The sequence below is a fragment of the Palaemon carinicauda genome, chromosome 39 (genome assembly GCF_036898095.1).
Source record: "Palaemon carinicauda isolate YSFRI2023 chromosome 39, ASM3689809v2, whole genome shotgun sequence".
NCBI lineage: Eukaryota > Metazoa > Arthropoda > Malacostraca > Decapoda > Palaemonidae > Palaemon > Palaemon carinicauda.
In genome coordinates this window covers 64197002-64218990 of record NC_090763.1, presented here as the reverse complement: position 1 = coordinate 64218990, position 21989 = coordinate 64197002, and the positions used below count along the sequence as shown (strand labels likewise).

The window sequence follows — 21989 nt, the reverse complement described above, 5'->3', positions numbered from 1 at the left end:
ACTTTATAACAAATGAATGTGGGGTAGAGGAAGGTTAGTGATTGTAAAAGAGCTAAATGCTATGTAGGGAAACTATTTTTTTTCTTTTAGCAGTCAGGAACTATTTCCCACTGAATACATAGCACTACAGTACATTGTGTTTAATGCATAAGGTACATTATGTAATGTTTGTGTTGTGTGTTTACATATACGGTACTGTACATAAGGATTACATTTACATGTGTTATTCATAGATAGTGTTATAACACTTTTTGAAACCTTGATGATTTTATTTAGAGTCTAATGTACAGTATATCCAGAAATATTTAACTGAAAAAAAATAAATTCTTCTAAAGACCTGCTGAAGTTGCACAACTAATATAAAATTATGCCAAAACTTTTAGCATTTACAGTAATACTATACTCCTTTGAAAAGCTAGTATACCCGCAATGAACCTAAGTATTGCAGTTATGCAGAAAACTTATTTTTATTTAATATTCACTTGTAATTAAAGCCTGCGTATGGTATAAAACATTGAAATAAAATAAATATGACCACATACAGTATTTACAATAAAGTTTGTCTGCCTTTTAAACCTATTTACATGCTTTTTTACTTTGTATTTCCACCAATGAGTTATCAACATATATGTTTTGTTTATTCATCAGAGATTGAAAAATTTCAATCTTGTAGGCAGGCATGTTATAATTAAATTGTCAAAAAATACATATCACAGAAATAGCAATGTTATTTTGGTACGGTAAATAATGTACCAAAAGGTTTTTGTCAAAAACTCAAATGTGATGGGGATATAATGCTCCCTTCTACACAACGACCTTAATACAGTACTGTACCCAAAAATATTTTGGCACTTTTAGAAAACACTGTCAAGCAAATGTTATTACTGTCTATATATTTATGAATTTATTACACACATATACAAATGGGACTCAAAACCCAAGAAGCAGTATATGTTTAGCATAAATATCCATCAGCTTCCAAGTATAAAATAGATCAAGAGCCACTATCTGTAGGCCGCTGACACGGCAAACCTTATCCCCTCAGAAAGTGGCTGCTCTTTGGACTGTTAATCACCAACTTTATTATATGTCAGATTTTACATTCTTGGTTTCTGTCAACATTACTAATTTGAATACAGCTGACTTGATCAAACTGTATTACAGTTCTAAGTACTAAATTTAGAAATTTTATATAGTGTCCAAGAGAAGAGTTTTCATGTACAGGATAAGGTCCATATTTGTCTCCATGTCTGTCATGCCTACCTTTTAATTGAATAAATTTGACATACATACATAGGCTACCCATGGGAAGTTGTACCAGCAATTCCACTTAGGTAGCCTAAACTTGGATTGTAGGGATGGGAAGGGTAGCAGTTATCGTAGCTGCTGAGATGAGAACAAGGCATGGAATGACAAGAGTAGAAAATCTTAAGTGAGGTGTTACAAATGGTAAAATTCATTTAACAGAGGCCATGCATAGGTGATTCAAGAGAGAAAGAACCCAATTACAGTTCTTGGGAATTACAAAGTTAAATTACAAAATTAATTGTAACAAAGATGCTTTGACTAGAAGTACTTAATTAAATGCTCTTATAGCATGTACCGAGACAAATGAAGGGAAAGCTTGGTTTTGTAAATAATTTTGAGCATGGTAATAAAAAGGATCAGTTACCACTCCCATTGCAAATATGTAAATTAGCAATAAGATTCATTATGGCAACTTACTCCAGACTTCATATTAATCTAACTACTTTGTCTACAGGAGCAAATTGATAAATTGCCAGACTACATACTGCGTGGTATATGTATAAGGACATTTAAATTTTAATGCTTACCAGTTAGTGAATAAATCCTTGAAACTACAATACAGTATGTAATGTGATTATTTTACTTCTTCCACTTCAGTTTAGATAAGGCATCGTAAGTTCATCATCTTACCTGTCGAGTGAATTTGAACAATTTTGCACACTTGTTTATATATTTTACAGGTTAGAATTTGCACCAGTTTAAGACTAGATCTTTGGCCATACTTAACTTTTACTCATGTTTCGTGTCAAAATATTTAAAGTTCTTTGTTAAGGGATTTACAACAGTTTTAATTGCATCAAGAGCAACTTTGCATTACAAAGTACCCACTGTACTTGCCAGTGGCCACACACACTACTACTGTACAGCAAGATTGATGAGTGCAAGATGTTATGGTACATAATCACTTTTAACAAAGTATTGAACACAGCAGTAGCTCAGGTGTTTAATTCATTCCAAGAGTGAGCTCGCAGCCTAAAATTCTTATATTCTAAAAATTTTCCCATAAGAAATGTGTATTCACTTGAATTCCACAAGTCCATAAATACTCTTATACGCTCATTTTTAAAGTTTTTGTAAAGGTAAATATTAACCAGTTTATAAACCTTAACATCAGAATTTAATAAGAATTAATTCACAATGAAAAATAGAAATAATTAACAAAACGGATTTTGAGCAAAGCGAAAAATCTATTTTTGGGTGAGCTAGCCATGTCGTCCTGATGGAAGATTCCTATAGGTAGCTTTCTAAGGGATATTTGGCTACAGTGATATTCCCAGATAATTAACCTTTAGGTCTCCAGAATTCTAACTCCTGGCGCGAATATCCTTGAAATTTCTCTTAAGGATATCGCATAATATCAGGGGACGCATATCTTGATACGACACATAGCAATCTTCACCCCGAATAGCATTTTCGTTTTGAGGGGGAAGTGGCAAAAATAGAAGGGGAGCCGTTATCAAGGTTACCCTTTCTCCCGTACTACTATTGAGTATCTAGATGGCGCTCATTCCTTGTAGCATTGAGCGTGGTGCTACAGATATAGTAATTTCGGGAGGGATCCTGCCAAGGCCTTTTCTGTAGAAAAGGAGGGCGGGTCTATAAGGACGACATGGCTATCTCACCCAAAAATATATTTTTCGCTTCGCTCAAAATCCGTTTTTTGGGCTCAAGCCATGTCGTCCTGATGGAAGTTTACCAAAGAATTACTAGAAAGTACTGTATCTGTGGATTTTCATAGGTGCCTTAACCTTGGGACAATTTTTCTATGGTCATCCGGACCATTGAGACAAATGACGTTACCGTTATCCGTCATTACCACTAATCATGGACAATGTTGGTGCTTCCTGCCCCCTGCAGGGAAGAGTCAAACTAGACAGTAGAAAAGGGGTCTCAAGGTTTGCATATACTGTATTGTATGAACAAACATAAGTATCCACTAGATATACAAAAGGTCTCACGATTTGTAAATGTTGTCGGAACAACTAAGTGTCAACTATATCCATTGTTTGTAAGCATACAATAATATGAGGTTTACTTAAATAAATAAGTAAGAGAACTCTGGCATATTTAATGTGCTAATTGCAGTGCGAAATAAGACGCAATTACACTCTAATAGACATTTATTTCGAATAAATGACCAAATGGAATAAAGAGTGTAACGTGTTAAGGGAATTATACGTACAACATATACAGAAAATATTTTCCTCCCTGAAAGGAATGAAATGATGAGTGCCACTCTAAATTTGAACATTTTTGATAAAGTTTCTTAATATAATTTCTGTAAATGTTATATACTATCAACATTGTGTACTATCAACACTGTGTACTATGTACACACGGCACAAGTGTTATCTGTATAATTCCACACCTGAGATTTTGAACAGTCTTAGTCACCATGGTGACACTCACTTAAAAAGTATCGCACTGGAAGTGTCAACACCTTTTCACCTTAATTGATAGTCCCAATCAATTAACTGTTCATCGAGCACTAGACGACCGGTTTTAATACACTACCTGCCGCCACCACATAATGCTTCAGTTCCTGGACTTGCTTTGCGTAGTGTTTGTAGAACACTCTGGATGATTTCCATCCAGTATATGAGCGAAGACGCTCAAAGTCCATATACTGAAAAAAGTTCAGTGATGAAGCAATTTTTCTCGGATCATGACCTGCGCGTGTACTGTCAGGATCCGCTCTGCGAATGAAGTAGGTGAGCTTCGCCCTTAGTTGTTTTAGGGATAAGTTTGATCCTGAAGTTTCTCCTTTGAAGAGCTGTCGTCCCCTGAAGTCTTTAATTCTATGAAGATAGACCTTTAGACACTCTACTGGACACAGAGAGACATCTTCCTTCAGAGGGCAGATTCTCCAGGGACCCATCTCTTAGTGGGTAGCTTGTTCTTGGCGAGAAAGGCTGGATCAGGAAAGAGATTCAGTTTTCCCACTTCTGTGAACTGAATGTGTCCCTCATTTCTTGATAGGGCTACTATTTCACTAACTCTAGCCCCTGAGGCTATAGCGAACAGGAAAATAACCTTCTGGGTTAGATCCTTGAGAGAACAATCTTCATTGTTCACAGATGAAGCATAATGTAGGACCTTGTCCAAAGACCATGAAATGAGCTTCAGAGGAGCTGCAGGCCTAAGTCTAGCGCATGCCTTCGGGATCTTGTTAAAGATTTCGTTCGTCAGGTCCACTTGAAAGGCATATAGAAGAGGTCTAGTCAGGGCTGACTTGCATGTAGTTATTGTGTTGGCTGCCAGACCTTGTTTATGAAGGTGGATAAAGAAGGACAGACAGAAGTCTATTGAGATTTCTTTTGGTCCTTTTGCTTTAACAAAAGCAACCCACTTTTTCCAAGACGATTCATATTGTCTTCTAGTTGACTTAGACTTGTATTCTTCTAAGAAGTCTATACTGCCTTTTGAGATCCCAAATCTTTTCTTAACCACTAGGGCGAGAAAATCATGAAATGAAGGTTTTGGGTTCTCTGTGATGAAGCGAAGACAGTCGACTTCTGAACCCGTTGAGATAGTGCTGGGTTCGGTATAAGGACCAGCCTCAGCCTCAGTTTCATTACTAGAGGGAACCAGTTGCTCTTGGGCCACTTGGGGGCCACTAGAGCTACCGTTCCCTGGAAGGATCTCAGCTTGTTGAGGACCTTCAGTAGGAGATTGGATGGAAGGAACAGGAAATTCCTGGTCCATTCGTTCCAAACTAGGGACATGGCGTCCGTTATCTCCTCTAGAGGGTCCTTGTATGGGGCTACATATCGAGGTACTTTCTTGATGTCGCTCATCGCGAAGAGGTCGATCTGCAGTTCCGGGACTTGTTCCAAGATGGAAGAGAATGAGTCTGCGTCTGGGGACCATTCTGACTCTATCGGTTTGAGCCTGAATAGAGCATCCACTGTCACATTGCGGAACCTTTGTAAGTGAACTGCTGATAGGTGCCACCTCTCTAGACAAAGGATGGCTAATATCACATGGATGATATGGGACGATCTCGAGCCTTGTTGGTTCAGACATCTCATTATCACTTCGCTGTCCAAGATCAGCCTGATGTGGACCGATATGCGAGGGGAGAGTTTTCCCAACGTCAAGAGGACTGCCATGGCTTCCAAGCTGTTGATGAGAAAGGCCTTGAACAGAGATGACCAAGTCCCTTGGACTTTCCTTTGATGGGATTGAATTCCCCATTCTTCCGTCGAGGCATCCATGTGGATGGTCATCGACGGCAGAGGTGGTTGCAAGGGCATGGTCCTCATTAGGCTCTTGGCCTTCGACCATGGGTTGAGAGGTGATCGTAGTAAGGCCGGTATCGGTCATTTTAGATCTCTTCGAGCGTTTGTATCTTATCTTCTCCAGACTCCTGACGCATCTTTCAGCTGTGCTCTTAGCACTGGGTCTGTTACTGCTGCGAACTGGAGAGAGCCCATTACTCTTTCCTGTTGGCGTCTTGAAATCCTGTCGGATGACAGTAGTCTCTTGACAGACCCTGTAATCCCTCTCCTCTTCCCTGAGGGAATGGAGAGACTTCTTGAAGTTGATTTTGCATCCCAGATGTTCCAGGAACTGGATCACTTCTCGGATGCTTGCAGACAAGCCACTTCGGATGCTGCATGCACCAGCCAGCCGTCCAGGTACGCTGCTGCCTGAACACCTTCTAGGCGTAGTTGTTACAAGACTGCGTCTGCAAGTTTCACGAAGATGCTTGGGACTATGTTTAGTCCGAAGGGTATGGCTCTTAGAACATACTTTATCTTCTCTAACTTGAATCCTAGGTAAGACTAGAAGGTGCCACTAGGCATCTGTCAGGTCTATCGAGACTGTGAACGCCCCTTTTTGTAACAGGGTCCTTATGTGTTGAAGGATTAACATCCTGAACTTGCTGTTTTTTATAAACTTGTTGAGTGGCGACAAGTCCAGAATGACTGAGTTTTTCTGAGTCCTTCTTGGGAACACAAAACATCCTTCCCTGGAATTTGATGGCCTTTGCTTTCCTTATAACCTGTATGCTCAAGAGCTATAGGGTATATTCTTCTAATGCGGGGTTGGAGTGTTGGAAGAATTGAGGAAATGATGGTGGGGACTTGTTCCGTTTCCATCCTAGTCCAATCTTGATTAGGCTGCGGGCCCAAGGATCAAAGGTCCAACAATCCTGAAATTGTTGGAGCCTCCCTACTACCGGAAGCGTCTCCTTGCTTTGATTGATCGGAGGGTTTACCTCCTCGACTACATCCTCCTTTACCTCTTGAGGGATGTCTAGAGGAGCCTCGTCTGGATACTTTACCTTTCAACTGAGAGGTAGTGGTCTGCCTCTCAAACCCAGTGTTGAATGCTGGTGACTGGGCAACCAGCTGTTGAGGCACCACTTGGAAGGTGGTCTGTGTTTGGGCCACCACTTGGGGCACCGCGGTCATAGTAACTGTGGGATGTTGTTGAGCAGGCCGAGGGGGAAGTCTAAACTTCTTCGTCTTCCTTTTAGGTTGGGGACCCGCATCCGGGGAAGACTTCTTCTTTGAAGAGATGCCCCACTTCTGGAGAAGGTTCCTATTTTCCGAGATGGCTTTCTCGACTACCTCTTTGACTACTTCATTTGGGAAGAGGTCTTTACCCCAAATGTTAGAAGATATCAGCTTCCTGGGTTCATGTTTCACTGTTGCAGCAGCAAACACGAACTCTCTACAGGCTCTCTTAGCCTTCATGAAGGCATACAGGTCCTTTACTAGGGTGGCCATATGCATTTTGGCCAGGACCATGAGCATGTCTGGGGTACTTAGTTGGCCTGCACACATCTCTATGCAGTTTTGTAGGGATAAAGAGGCCGCAAGTCTCTTCTTCGTCTCCTGTTCCTTGCACAAGAGAAAGTCAGAGAGTTTAGTTAGATTCTCGCTAAACTGTCGTCCAGCGATGTCTGTGTCCAGTTTCCCTACTGAGAAGGTTAGGTGGACTTCTTTCCATTCCTTCTCCTACATGGGCAAGGCTAACGACAGAGGCCTGCACTCCTCTAGTGCAGGGCATGATTTGCCTGCCTCCACTGCCTTGGCAACAGATTTAAATGCCTTCAACGTAAAGGAGAAGGCTATTGAAGCAGGAGCAAGAAAGGTAAGGTGTTTCTTGCTCAAGGCGGACACTTTCGACACCGAATAGCCCACCTTTCTCAGGCTATTTGACAAGAGAGCCTGTGCCTTATCGTGGTCGAAAACCATGACCTCCTTCGGTTCCGTCTCCTCTTTTAGCATTGGTTCATGCTCCAGTCGAATGAAGCAATCAGGGTAAGCATTAAAGCTTGGCCAAAACTGGATGTCGTCTAAGGGGACAGCTCCCATCTTCTCTGAGAGGTAGAGTTTGCTGTTTGAAATCAGCATAAACTCCGCATACCTCCAGGGATTGGTTTTGGAGTAGGTCTTGGCCTCTGGGTCGCTAGTATGACCCTTGGGAGGCAATAAGTGGAGCTTCATGGAGCTCTCTCTCAAATCTCGCTTCCCTTGCTTTGCCTCGTTTGCGAATGTTCTCCATTAAATCCGTAACATGGGCCAGTGCCTGGATCATGTTGTCCAATGGAGGGGTAGAAGGTGAAGACGTCGAGGGTAACGGCTCCGGTGCCGGCACAGACGGAAGGAACTCCGACTCAACATCATCTTCTTCCAGAGGTAGAGTAGACTCCTCCTCGGGATCATCCTTTTCGGTGTCCCTAGACACTTCCGACATCCTTACCTCCTGGTGGATGTCCATACTTTGCAACGCCTCCCTGACATCCGTCTCGATGGCAATCTGGACGCAGGGAGGTCCGAGTTGTGCTTGGGGTACAACCATTTCACTACCCGCTTTCGGGAACAGCAAGCTACGCATCCTATCATTAGGTAGGTATGGTCCCGGAGAGTTCTTCTGGAGCCCTCTTACCCAATTGCGCAGCTTTTTACGTGCCGCATCCCTCGACTCCGTTGACTTGGGGTCGTCGAAACCTTCGGTCACCAAGGTCCGGCAGATATTGCAGACTTAGGGGTCCCAATATTGCAAGGATTCGGTAATGATGGTGCAGGGGGCATGAGACCTGCACGCTTTGTGACCGTAGAAGTTCCTACTCCTATGGTTGCAGAAGATCGCATCGCATTTCATCTGGGGTGCCTCCTGTAAAGAAAGGAACATAAAATGAGTATGCGGATGTTTATCTCACATGATACACAGATATGCAAATATTCATATTTTAATCATTATAGCTTAGGATAGTAAGCTAGAAAGAAATAGAGAAAGACCCATACTTGTGTATCCCTCCCAGCCAATTGCTGTGACCTACCACCAATATTAAAGATATGGAGTTTCCTTTATCAGGGCAACTCAAAAGAGGGGTTCTAACCTCTAGGGTAGAAAAAGTGTACACTGCCACTGACCCTTCTAATTATTTAATATTGTGGGGTAGGTATTAATTGATTTCCAATCAGAGTATTGAAGGAATTCTATTCTTTCAATATAGGATTGGTCTCAGCAAAAGACTGTACAAGGGTACACAAGGTATGTTGGAAATTAACTACTGTATAATAAATACTATAGTTTTCTGTTTGCAGTATATACTATACTGCAAATATACTGGCTACTGTATAATCATATACTGTAGTTCAGCCAGTGTGTTGCCAGCATGGCTAGCACCTGGCGGCACAGTCTGGCCGGCATGTCGCCGGCTGGACTAGAAATTAGAAAAGACACATACTTGTGTATCCCTCCCAGTCAATTGCTGTGACCTCCCCTTCCAATATTAAGACTATAGAGTTTCCTGATCAGGGAAAACTCAAAAGAGAAGGGTTCTAACCTCTAGGGATAGAGAAGTGTACTACCACTGACCTTTCTAAACTATTCAATATTGTAGGGTAAGTTATTAACTGATTTCTAATCAGATTATTGAAGGAATTCTATTCTTTCAATATAGGATCGGTCTCAGCAAAAGACTGTGCAATGATAAACAAAATATGTTGGAAAATAACTACTGTATAATATATAAAACAATAGTTTTCTATCTGCAGTATGTACTATACTGCAAATATACTGGCTACTGTATAATCATATACTGTAGTTCAGCCGGCATGTTGCAGGCTGGGTTAGTACCTGGCGGCACTAGCTGACAGAGAGAGAAAAAGCATGGAGTAAAGGGCTGCCTTACTAAAATGTATGTTTACAATAAATAAGGGTGTAAGCATATAACCTTACTGCCTTCCTCCAGAAAGAGGGTTCAAATGGAAGGGGAGAATGCATCATTCAGGCTTCCATCCAGCCGCAAGATCCGTTGCCTGCATTGCCGGTTTCAGGAATGTGAATGGCAGTCCAAGGGAGGACTGAAGAACCTTTGGCAGCAGAAGGGTCTCTCACCGGCAGCCGTCACAACCTTCCCGGAGCCTTGTGTCCATAAGGGAAAGACTGAGTGGCTAAACAGCTGCTTATGTAGGAGCCCGGCCGGCCCCGCAACCCACCCGGCAAGCGGTGAGATTGCAGGACAACGGCCACAGGATTATGATGGCTAAGTCATCGCTAAAGGACAAAGAGGGGAAGGGAAAAGGGTCCTGTATCTAATGTAGAATAAGACAGCAGGATTGCCGCCACTTCCACACAAGAGTGAAACAATGTTTCAGTATTGGCGACATCCTAGGCAGCAGAAGAATACTATTTTTCAGCCTAGGGTCTGCCGACACAGGACTAGTCTTCTAGACCGCAGGGGAGAAGGTGGCGGCATCATACTACCACTTCAAATGCGGCCTAGGGAGGCTTAGCCTCCTATGCCGGCAGCTGTAAGCCGGCAGGGGAGTGACTACTCACCCTGCTGCTCTGCCGCCGGCGAAAGACTGAATACTCTGAGGTTCTGTCGAGAACCAAAGCCGGGATCTCACCGGCAAAGGTGGGAGACAGAAAACCCTAGCCTAGTCAAGACGGAGTGAACTACTCTATGGAAAGACCAGATAGGGTTGCCGGCTAGGTAGCCTAGCGCGAGACGAGATCCGGTTACCTAAATCGCCGAAACTCTTAACGTGTACAATTGACAAAAGGAAGAAGAAATTATGCATAAAATATAAATCTTTACTAGTATAATTGTGCCTAAATAGCTTTCATAATTTATTAATGCTATTACAACTGGGAAAGTCGTTCTACTAACTAAATAACACATACATAACGAACGACAGCGCCCATGCCGCCTCCGGTGACAGGCCAAGCTCCTTAACACAATAAATTACTCTAATTTCACTGTGAAGCAGGAGCTAAAAATTATACACTGCAAAGAATAAATACTCAACTTTCCAGTGGCAAAAGAAGTTGGAGATTGTATATTAAATCCTCTTAAAAGCGATCAAAACGTTAGATCAACAAGGAACACCACCGTGCGAAATCGCTACAAAAATAGGAATGAGCGCCATCTTGGATACAGTGCCATCTAGATACTCAATAGTAGTACGGGAGAAAGGGTAACCTTGATAACGGCTCCCCTTCTATTTTTGCCACTCTTCCCCCTCGAAACGAAAATGCTATTCGGGGTGAAGATTGCTATGTGTCGTATCAAGATATACGTCCCCTGATATTATGCGATATCCTTAAGAGAAATTTTAAGGATATTCATGCCAGGAGTTAGAATTCTGGAGACCTAAAGGTTAATTATCTGGGAATAACACTGTAGCCAAATATCCCTTAGAAAGCTACCTATAGGAACCTTCCATCAAGATGACATGGCTTGAGCCCAAAAAAATAATTCTATACCTTTGAGGAGACTCGTGGCTGGCATAAGGGAGATGAGAGAGGAGGAGGAATGGGGGTTACTGCTTAGAAAAATCTCCCCCCATGAGCAGTTCAGGTAAAATATCAGGTCTTCTCTTGAATGACATTCACTATAACTGAATAACCTAATTTAAAATTTATAGATACTTTATCGCCCTTTTTTTTTACACTTCCGTTCAGTTTTGCTGAGATATCTATCTAAAGAAGACTATTTTTGCCTTTTCTGTAAAACGACATGAAAATGGAGGTAAAAAATCATGTGAAGACTGCCTGTGTGGCGAAGGGGCGCCTCGTAACATTCCGCACTAGTCTCGTTAGTACTTGTCCTTAAAAATGCTTGTACGACCCCAAAATATTTGAGCCCAAACCAATACAATATAACCCAATTAAAATTTGTTTGCTCATATCCTAATTTGTTGATGTTCAAAGTTGTTCGTAAACCGAGGTACTATTGTTTCCTGTTTAATGGGCTTGGGGGTCTGTTGCTTTGCAGTTCCATCTGTTTTAGATATAAGAACTTTAAGTAAATTTTTTAACAATTTAATAATGTATTAGAAAATTCCAATTTAATTGTACTGTATACAGTGAAGAGTAATCCAGATTGAGTTTTTATTTTGTTTCTTTACAAAATACAGATTGGTAGTACAATTTTGCTCCAAAACAATAATATTTCAATGTAGAGATAAAGAATCTTTCTTTCTTCAGATATCAATACAGTATGATTTCTTTTGAAAATCATTCAAAACTACATAATGAATTTACCATACGATATACCAAATTTGACAATAGTGTACAAGATTTTTGGAAATTGCTAAATTGAAACAATACACTAGGATTACTTTTATGCATTACCCCAATACCACATTTAGTTTTAAAAAAAATTTAGTGTTTTTGTTTTGATACCAGCCTCCTTAACCTTATGTTTGTGTAAATCTATCTTAGTTAAGTTTCCTCTACCAAGTGATTAAAAATCTTTAACATTTACGTACAGAATTAGAAGTCCAACTCGATTTTCATTAAAGTCGTTTTGACATGGTGATATCAGTTGGCCTTCTCTGGGGAAGTATCTGGATTAAAATGAACATTCTGTAGTTCAAAGACTCCTAGGAAAATAGTGTACCATAGATTCAAAATGCAGGTAGTAGATATATCTGTCAGCCAGGTGACTTGCATACACCTCGCAATGCATTTCTTGATATGATTTCTTCATCTGTGATACCCAGAATCTAAGCCATGTAACAACCCGAGTGGCTAAAAAAAATTAGTTTTCATCATTGTAGTTCTAGCTTTATCCACTATTATTTTATTTTTGACCATTTTTTTTTCTCTTTGTACATGTAAAAAAATTTTAATTGATTTTGTTTTGTTTTCATAGGAAATGTTTATAGCGTATTTAGTCAAGATTATTTACAACTTTCTTTATTCCCTTACTAGTGATTTAGCTTGTAAAGTATTTCACCATGGCAGTAGTAAGTATTGATTAGTGATGCCGAGAATCTAATTACTGTATAGTGTAGTACATTCACCTAATTGTTGGTATAATGTATATTTTTATGCAAGTCACACCAGGTGTTGATCATTTTATTAAATGTGCTATATAAGTGTCGCAGAACACCTTCACTCAGTCTTTAGCTATCCTTTTGAACATGTAATAATTGCTTGCTTGAGAATTTGGTCTCCAAAAGACATCTGGATTCAACTGAATCCTGACAGAGGTACTTTACCAAAAATATACTTTGTTAAGACCTATATATTTATAATATTAAGAATGCTTATCAATAAATTTTCATTTTTATTAAGAACAAATACTGTAGAATAATGATATTTTGATTATAAAATAAATTTTTGAATATACTTACCCGGTGAATATATAATAGCTGACGTCTCCGGCGGCTCGACAGAAAAACACAAAAACTCGCGAGCGATCGCTATGAAGGTTGCGGGTGTGCCCACCAGCGCCAACTATCGGCCAGATACCGCATATACATGTAAACAGCTCCAGTTCTTCTCATCCCGCTGGGTCTCTATCGGGGAGGAAGGGGGGGCCTTTAATTTATATATTCACCGGGTAAGTATATTAAAAATTTATTTTATAATCAAAATATCATTTTTAAATATTAAACTTAGCCGGTGAATATATAATAGCTGATTCACACCCATGGTGGTGGGTAGAGACCAGTATTAATACAGTTTACAGCGTATATGCTTAGAGTTTTTGACAGTTATAACATAACAAAACCCAAATATATATAGGTACCTGGTAAGGAAGATGACTTAGACGATTACTCTGCCTTGTTAGTCTTGTCTTCCTCACGAAGCCCAGCCATCCTCTTAGGATGCTGAAAGACTCCCAGGAGCTGAAGTATCAAGGGCGGCAACCCATACAACAGGACCTCATCAAACCCCTAATCTGGGCGCTCTCAAGAAATGACATTTGACCACCCGCCAAATCAACCAGGATGCGAAGGGCTTCTTAGCCTTCCGTACAACCCAAAAACAAGATTAAAAACATTTCAAGAGACAGATTAAAAGGATATTGGAATTAAGGGAATGTAGTGGTAGAACCCTCACCCACTACTGCACTCGCTGCAACGAATGGACCCAGTGTGTAGCAGTCCTCATAAAGAGTCTGGACATCTTTTAAGTAAAATGACGCGAATACCGACTTGCTTCTCCAAAAGGTCACGTCCATTATACTTCGCAGAGATCTATTTTGCTTAAAGGCCACGGAAGTTGCTATAGCTCTTACTTCGTGTGTCTTAACTTTAAGCAAGCATCGGTCTGTTTCATTCAAGTGAGAATGAGCCTCTCGGATTAAAAATCTGATAAAATATGACAAAGCATTCTTTGACATAGGTAATGATGGCTTCTTAACTGAGCACCATAAGGCCTCAGATTCACCTCGTAAGGACTTAGTACGAGCTAAGTAGAACTTAAGAGCTCTAACTGGACACAGTACTCTTTCAAGTTCGTTGCCTACGATCTCTGACAGGCAAGGTATATCAAATGACTTAGGCCAAGGACGAGAAGGCAGTTCATTTTTGGCCAGGAAACCAAGTTGAAGTGAACATGTGGCTTTATCTGTGGAAAAGCCGATGTTCTTACTGAAGGCATGAATTTCACTGACCCTTTTAGTCGAAGCCAAGCACACTAGGAAAAGCGTCTTGAGGGTGAGATCCTTCAGGGAGGCTGAATGTAATGGCTCAAACCTGTCTGACATGAGGAACCTTAGGACCACGTCTAAGTTCCATCCAGGAGTTGCCATACGACGTTCCTTAGAGGTCTCGAAAGACTTAAGGAGATCTTGGAGATCTTTATTGTTGGAAAGATCTAAGCCTCTATGTCGAAAGACCGAAGCCAACATGCTCCTGTAGCCCTTAATAGTGGGTGCTGAGAGGGAGCGAACATTTCTCAGATGTAACAGAAAATCTGCGATTTGGGCTACAGAGGTACTGGAAGAGGACACAGATGCTGACTTGCACCAGTCTCGAAAGACTTCCCACTTCGACTGGTATACTTTGATGGTAGAAGCTCTCCTCGCTCTCGCAATCGCACTGGCTGCCTCCTTCGAAAAGCCTCGAGCTCTTGAGAGTCTTTCGATAGTCTGAAGGCAGTCAGACGAAGCGCGGGGAGGCTTTGATGAACATCCTTTACGTGGGGCTGACGTAAGAGATCTACCCTTAGAGGAAGACTCCTTGGAATGTCTACCAGCCATTGAAGTACCTCGGTGAACCACTCTCTCGCGGGCCAGAGGGGAGCAACCAACGTCAACCTTGTCCCTTCGTGAGAGGCGAACTTCTGCAGTACCTTGTTGACTATCTTGAATGGTGGGAATGCATACAAGTCCTGGTGAGACCAGTCCAGTAGAAACGCGTCTATGTGGATTGCCTCTGGATCTGGGACTGGTGAGCAATAGATTGGGAGCCTTTTGGTCAACGAGGTGGCAAAGAGGTCTATGGTGGGTTGACCCCAAGTCGCCCAAAGACTCTTGCACACGTCCTTGTGGAGGGTCCATTCTGTGGGTATCACCTGACCCCTCCGACTGAGACAGTCTGCCAAGACGTTCAAGTCCCCCAGGATGAACCTTGTCAACAGGGACATGCCTCGATTTTTTTACCATATGAGGAGGTCCCTTGCGATCACGTACAGCGTGTGGGAGTGAGTGCCTCCTTGCTTGGAGATGTATGCCAAAGCTGTGGTGTTGTCTGAATTGACCTCTACCACTTTGTTTCGAAGAATGTTCTCGAAATTCATCAAGGCCAAGTGGACTGCTAATAGCTCCTTGCCGTTGATGTGCATGCTCTTCTGAACTGAGGTCCACAGACCCGAGCATTCCCGACCGTCCAGGGTCGCACCCCAACCCAAATCCGACGCGTCTGAGAACAACACGTGGTTTGGGTTCTTGACTGCTAGGGACAGGCCCTCTCTCAGACTGATATTGCTGTCCCACCAGTTCAGGCATGCTTTTACTGGTTCGGAGACCGGGATTGATACTGTCTCTAAAGTCTTGCCCTTGTTCCAGTGAGAGGCTAAATGGAACTGGAGAGGCCGAAGGTGCAGTCTCCCTAGCGAGACAAACTGCTCCAGGGATGAGAGAGTCCCTACGAGACTCATCCAACTCCTTACTGAACACCGTTCTCTCTTCAGCATTAGTTGGACTTTGAGCAGGGCTTGTTCTATTCGGGTGGCAGACGGAAAAGCCCGAAAAACTAGACTGCGAATCTCCATCCCCAAATATAGAATACTCTGGGATGGGATCAGTTGGGACTTTTCTAAGTTGACCAAAAGTCCCAACTCCTTGGCCAGACCCAACGTCCAATGTAGATCCTGCAGACAGCGATGACTGGACGATGCTCTGAGAAGCCAGTCGTCCAAGTACAGGGAGGCTCGGATTCCCGATAGATGAAGGAATTTTGCCACATTCCTCATGAGCCTCGTAAACACGAGAGGAGCGGGACTGAGGCCAAAGCACAGTGCTCGAAACTGGTACACCACATTCCTGTAAACAAACCTCAGAAACGGTTGGGAATCCGGGTGTATAGGAATGTGGAAGTACGCATCTCGTAGGTCGAGAGAGACCATCCAGTCTCCCTCTCTGACCGCTGCTAAGACGGACTTCGTGGTCTCCATCGTAAATTTTGTTTTCGTAACAAAAACGTTGAGCGCACTGACGTCTAGCATTGGCCTTCAACCTCCTGTATGCTTTGGGACTAGGAAGAGACGGTTGTAAAACCCCGGTGATTGAAGGTCCGAGACTTTCACCACCGCTCCCTTCTCTAGCAACAGAGACACTTCTTGATTTAGGGCTTGTCTCTTTGACTCCTCTCGGTACCTGGGAGAGAGGTCTATGGGAGTTGTTACTAGAGGAGGTTTGCGTACAAACGGAATTTTGTACCCCTCTTTGACAACAGAACAGACTCTTGGTCTGCATCCCTCTTCTCCCAGGCCTGCCAGAAGCTCTTCAATCTGGCCCCTACCGCTGTCTGAGGCTGTGGGCAGTCAGACTCTGCCACGGGAGGACTTGGCTCCTCTCTTCCTACCTCTCTTTCCCTCGGCACGAGAGCCTCCCCTGCTGGGAGCTCTGCCACGAAAGGGCGGGATAAATCTAGACGCAGGAGTCTCGATCCTGGGTCTTACAGCAAAGGATGAAGAAGGAGCTCCCTTGCGAGCAGAGGACGCCATCAGGTCATGTGTGTCCTTCTGCACAAGCAAAGCAGCTATATCCTTAACCAGCTGTTGTGGAAACAAGGCAGCCGATAAGGGAGAAAAGAGCAGTTCCGATCTCTGACAGGGAGTAACTCCTGCTGAAAGGAAAGAGCAAAGGGTTTCTCTCTTCTTCAAGACTCCCGACGTAAAGGTGGAGGCGAGCTCATTGGAGCCATCGCGGATGGCTTTGTCCATACAGGACATGATAAGTAAGGATACATCTTGGTCGGCAGACGAGATCTTCCTACTTAATGCTCCTAAAGACCAATCAAGAAAGTTAAAAACTTCAAAGGCCCTGTATACGCCTTTAAGTAGATGGTCAAGGTCCGAGGAGGACCAACAAATCTTCGAGCGTCTCATGGCCAGGCGACGGGGAGAGTCTACGAGGCTTGAGAAGTCACCCTGGGCAGAGGCAGGGACTCCCAAGCCGAGAACTTCTCCCGTGTCATACCAGACGCTCGATCTAGAAGCAAGCTTAGAAGGTGGGAAGGCAAAGGCCGTCTTCCCCAAACTCCTCCTGGTATCCAACCAGTCGCCTAGAAGACGTAAAGCCCTCTTAGAAGAGCGAGAAAGCACTAGCTTAGTAAAGGCAGGCTTGGTAGCAGCTAAGCCTAGAGCAAACTCAGACGGAGGCGAACGAGGAGCAACAGCAATAAAATGATCTGGAAAAAGATCCTTGAAAATCATCATGATCTCCTTAAAATCCATCGAAGGTTGAACAGCCTTAGGTTCTTCTACATCTGACAAAACGTCCAAAGGATTATCATCAGGATGAGGATCAGCAACGTCCTCATCTGAAGGAACCTCGTCCGATAACTGATGAGTCTCAAGCAAGGGAGAGACCTGCCTTGGTGGCAATGCTTGACAAGCAGAGTCCACACGCACAGGAGCATCAGTAGCAGTCCAGGACGCTACGTCATGTAACTGCTTAACGGACTGACTAGCAACAACAACAGGAGCGCGAGGACGCTCGACGTCAACTCGAGACTGCCTTGACTGCCTAGACTGAGCAGTCAAAACAACTCTTGACTGCGGTGCTTGACGCTCAACGTCAAAACAAGTCAACTTAGCTGGTTGGCGAACGTCCTGAACGTCAACACGAGCATGCGGCAGCGGCTGAACGTCCACAAGCGGCTGAAAGTCAACACGGGACTGCATTGAGTGAGGCTCTACGTCTCGTGACTGACGTGACTTTGTAACGTCAACGTCAACAGGACGAGCAAAGGCTCGTTTGGGCGGCTGACGGCCAGGATCTCGATCAGCTAAACGGCGAGGATCATCGTGAACCTGCTCAGCAGTATAATCCTCCATAAGAGAGGCAAGCTTATTCTGCATATCTTGCAGTACAACCCATTTAGGATCAACGGGAGTGGGTGCGGTTCGAGACGAGGGTAACGTCTGTGACTGCAAAACATTGCCTACACTAAGACTCTCGGAGCCTGTGTTACGCTTCTGTTTAGGCGGCGAGCAGTCTTCCGATGACTGCACAGGGTCAGAGCTGTCCCAATGGCTACAACCAGGATGCTGGACCTGTCCTGAAGGGACTGACTTTCGCTTTAAGGGTCTCGAAACCTTGCTCCACGGTTTCTTACGCGAGAAGCCTTCGGTTGACGAGAAGAAAACCGCCTCGAAATTTAGGAATTGGAGAAGGGTCAGCCATTTTGAAAAGTCAAAGAAAGTCCAAAAACAATCCAAAGTCATCAACAATTAAATCTATCCAAAACAGAGTTCAAGAGTTTAAATTGAAGATAAAAACACCTGCACTGCGAAAGCTCAAAACCAAAAAGAAGTACTTCACCAAGACTGTTGAAAAACTCCAGGTTAACAGCGAGTAATGGAACAACTTGTCGACAAGACCGACAGAGAAGAACTGGAGCTGTTTACATGTATATGCGGTATCTGGCCGATAGTTGGCGCTGGTGGGCACACCCGCAACCTTCATAGCGATCGCTCGCGAGTTTTTGTGTTTTTCTGTCGAGCCGCCGGAGACGTCAGCTTTTATATATTCACCGGCTAAGTTTAATATTTAAAAATTGAATTTTTATGCCCTTCCCATACTTAAACATTCACTTGTAAATAATTATAATGGATGAAGTTACAAAACTTGAAGCTTCTACAGTATACAAACAGTGTGACTCATAAGTATGTGGAGATTATTATTGTGGTATAATTTTTCCATACCACCGGGAAAACTGATGTAGCTCTTGAAAACAATTACAGTATGCCCTTATTAGGTCCTTGTAAAGAAAAAAGGGAAAGTACACAGTTCTTGAGTAAAGCAACACGTAAGAATTTATAATACTTTTGCTCATTCTACTCGACTAGGTACCTTTAAAAAAGTGATAAGTTGCAAGCAGTATTTTTTCCCAGTTTAAACAGCATAAACATTTCCATAAAATAAACACGAGGAAATTACCCAACAGAACTATTATCATGACTGAATTTAATCTTTTAAAAATTGAATCTGATCTTTAATTACATTATTTGATATAAAGCGCAGGAGAATGCACCTAAATTTTAATGAAAGTACTCTACTTGAAAAATATACCATATCCACCATTTAAATTATTCCCAATCTCATCAATTATAAAGTTAAGATATTTGAAGTTAACATCATGAGACTTAGGAATCACAAATACTATAGTTGGAAGGGCTATATTAATCTGTAATTATTTATTAGAGCATAAGAGGAAAGGTAATATTTTCATTATCTCATGAGATTGCTAAAATGACTAAACTGGTTCAGACAAACTGTAGGGCAAAGATGAAAGATCACTACTGTATGCTAAGTCATGACATAAAGCACTATACAATACGTTTCAAATACAGTGCTGTATAGGGAAAATCTGTCTATTCCACATCATTAAAAGGCACTTTTACTGCTTGCTAGTAAGGAATTGGGTAACTCAATTAGTGAAAATTACTTTAGAAATTAAAAAATTTCATGTACACACAAGGACCTACATAAGACCACTCCGGTAACCTGATGCCATTTATTCTATACTGAAGGGTAACCCATGTAATTTCTAACTGGTCTATGATAAATAACATTTATTTGATCCTGTTTTATAAAAAGAGCGGAGGGGTCACTACAGTGCTGGAATTGTATTTATTACCTGCTGCAAATAAATACATGTACAAGATGGTACAGCATTTTAGACAACTCATTACCCCAGTAGTGATTCTTTATTTTCATTATATATACATATATATACTGGAGTTTAAAATAAACAAAAATTATCTGTAACCTGAAATTCTAGTGTTTCACATTGCAATCCGTACACCTTAGGAATTTTTACCTTCCCTTTGTATTTTTAAAGTTCATAAACTTCTTTCATGCAGAAGTGGGATTTCTAGTAAAAATTGTCTTAATACAGCATAAAAGATGCCGCCATGAGACTGCTGTGGCTTCTGTAATAAATTATGATTTTTGTATGCCTTAATTCTACTTCTATAATACTGTATGGAAAATGTGCAATTTAAAAAATATGCTGTACAATTGAAAATCGCTTAATACTAGTATGAACAGAATTTATGTTTTCAAGTATAAAAGAAAATTCTTTTAGTAAAAAAAAATTACTACATTTTATTTCAAGTTTTTGATTGAAATATCGCAAAACAAATTAGTAGCATTGCTTGGAGCAAGAAACCTTGATATTGTATTGATGCTGTACTCTACAATATATTCAAACCAGATCTGTAATTATAGTACCACATAAGGTATATATGGAAGAGATTAAGAACCGTAAAAGAAAACTACAATCAAGTACCTCCAAATAGTCCCTTGTACTTTAACACAATGTGCAATAAAATTTAGTTGAAAACAGAGTTGTTAAACAGCTTCATCAGATCTGTTCTCATCCTTGTAGAGGCTTCGAAGATTATGGTGAGAAACAGCCGTCTTTCCCTTTCTCGAAAGTGCAGGAGTAATACTCCCAATTGACAATGGAATACTGCCTGATGCACCTCCAGGACAAGGGGATGATAGCTCTGACGGAGACACTTTTCTAGGTCTTTCTCTTCTGACAGTTGTGTTACCTGAGGAATATAAAAAAACTTGTAGAACTAGCTTAATACAATTTAAAAAGTTTTCAGGCATAGGGGGAAATTGCATCATATTGTTTGATATGCTATAATCATTCCTGTAATATACTGTAGTTTAAATAGGGCTTAAAACTAACTTGTCAAAACTTGAATTTCCGAGCCAACACCAGCTTCAGAAACAAATGACTGGAATATTGCAGGATCTATCCAGTAGATTCCCAAGTAATTTTCCTTAGAAAATCAGAAATGAAACACTGAATAATATTTATAATTTTGTTACTGTTTATCATTAATTTACCAAGAGATATAAGGCACTGGGTAGCCAATTTTAAGATTCACAAAATTTTCAATCTGAAAACTTTGTATAGGTGGATATGATGTACAGTAACCCTAGATTTTCTCTTTTTGCAGATTGAAGTTAACTACCGTACGAGGAACTAGTTTCACAAATGTCATGGCATGACTACACATGTGCAAAAGCATCACATCTTCGACACTCATGCAAGGATATTCTGGCAGCTTCAGGAGCAATTGACCTTTAAGAAACATTTCATACAGCGGCTGTGCTCATGAGAAGGTAATATTTAGTATTCGTCGTAAATTTTTTTTTACATACCTTATACAGTATCCATAATGAAGTACAGTATTATTGCAAAGATTTTATCTTGTACAGTATCCATAATGTAATACAGAGTATTATGGCAAAGATTTCAAAGGGATGACAGACCAATTTCAGCGTGTTACCAAATTAATTTCTTTTAGCTGTTCTTAGAATGATATGCATCTTCTCAATGTTATGGGAAGCTCTCACACAATTGAGTCCATTCAGTTTGTCTTCCTCTCCATATTGATTTCACATCCCTATGCTTTTCTTATTCTCTGGGATATCAGTTTTCATAACCGTAATAGTAACATGATTCTTTTATGATACCAAAATAAAGTACAGTATTTTTTTATACAAAGAAGTACAGTACACTATATAATCTAGTATTTGACTAATTTCAATTTGCTGGAAAAAAAATATCTTGAGGCATGCAAGAAATGCCCTATTAGATTCTTCTCTCTGAAAATGAACTGTTTCGTATTCTATTCTCAGATTGAATATGAAAGAATCTGACTGAAGTAAATTTAGTAAAGCATAAATATTTTATTGACAAAAAATCTTCATCCATTTGCTC

At 41.4% G+C, this 21989-nt stretch overlaps 1 protein-coding gene across 3 annotated transcripts in view; it reads right to left on the bottom strand.

The window, feature by feature from the left end:
* Positions 1-18801: 18801 nt before the first annotated feature.
* LOC137631230 (adenylyl cyclase 78C-like) overlaps positions 18802-21989 on the bottom strand; it is a 118859-nt gene continuing 115671 nt past the window's right edge. For all 3 annotated transcript variants that reach the window (XM_068362995.1, XM_068362998.1, XM_068362996.1), the window contains one exon: positions 18802-20805. In XM_068362995.1, the coding sequence (XP_068219096.1) occupies positions 20600-20805 (206 nt within the window). In that variant the 3' untranslated portion in view covers positions 18802-20599. The remainder of the gene's footprint in view (positions 20806-21989) is intronic.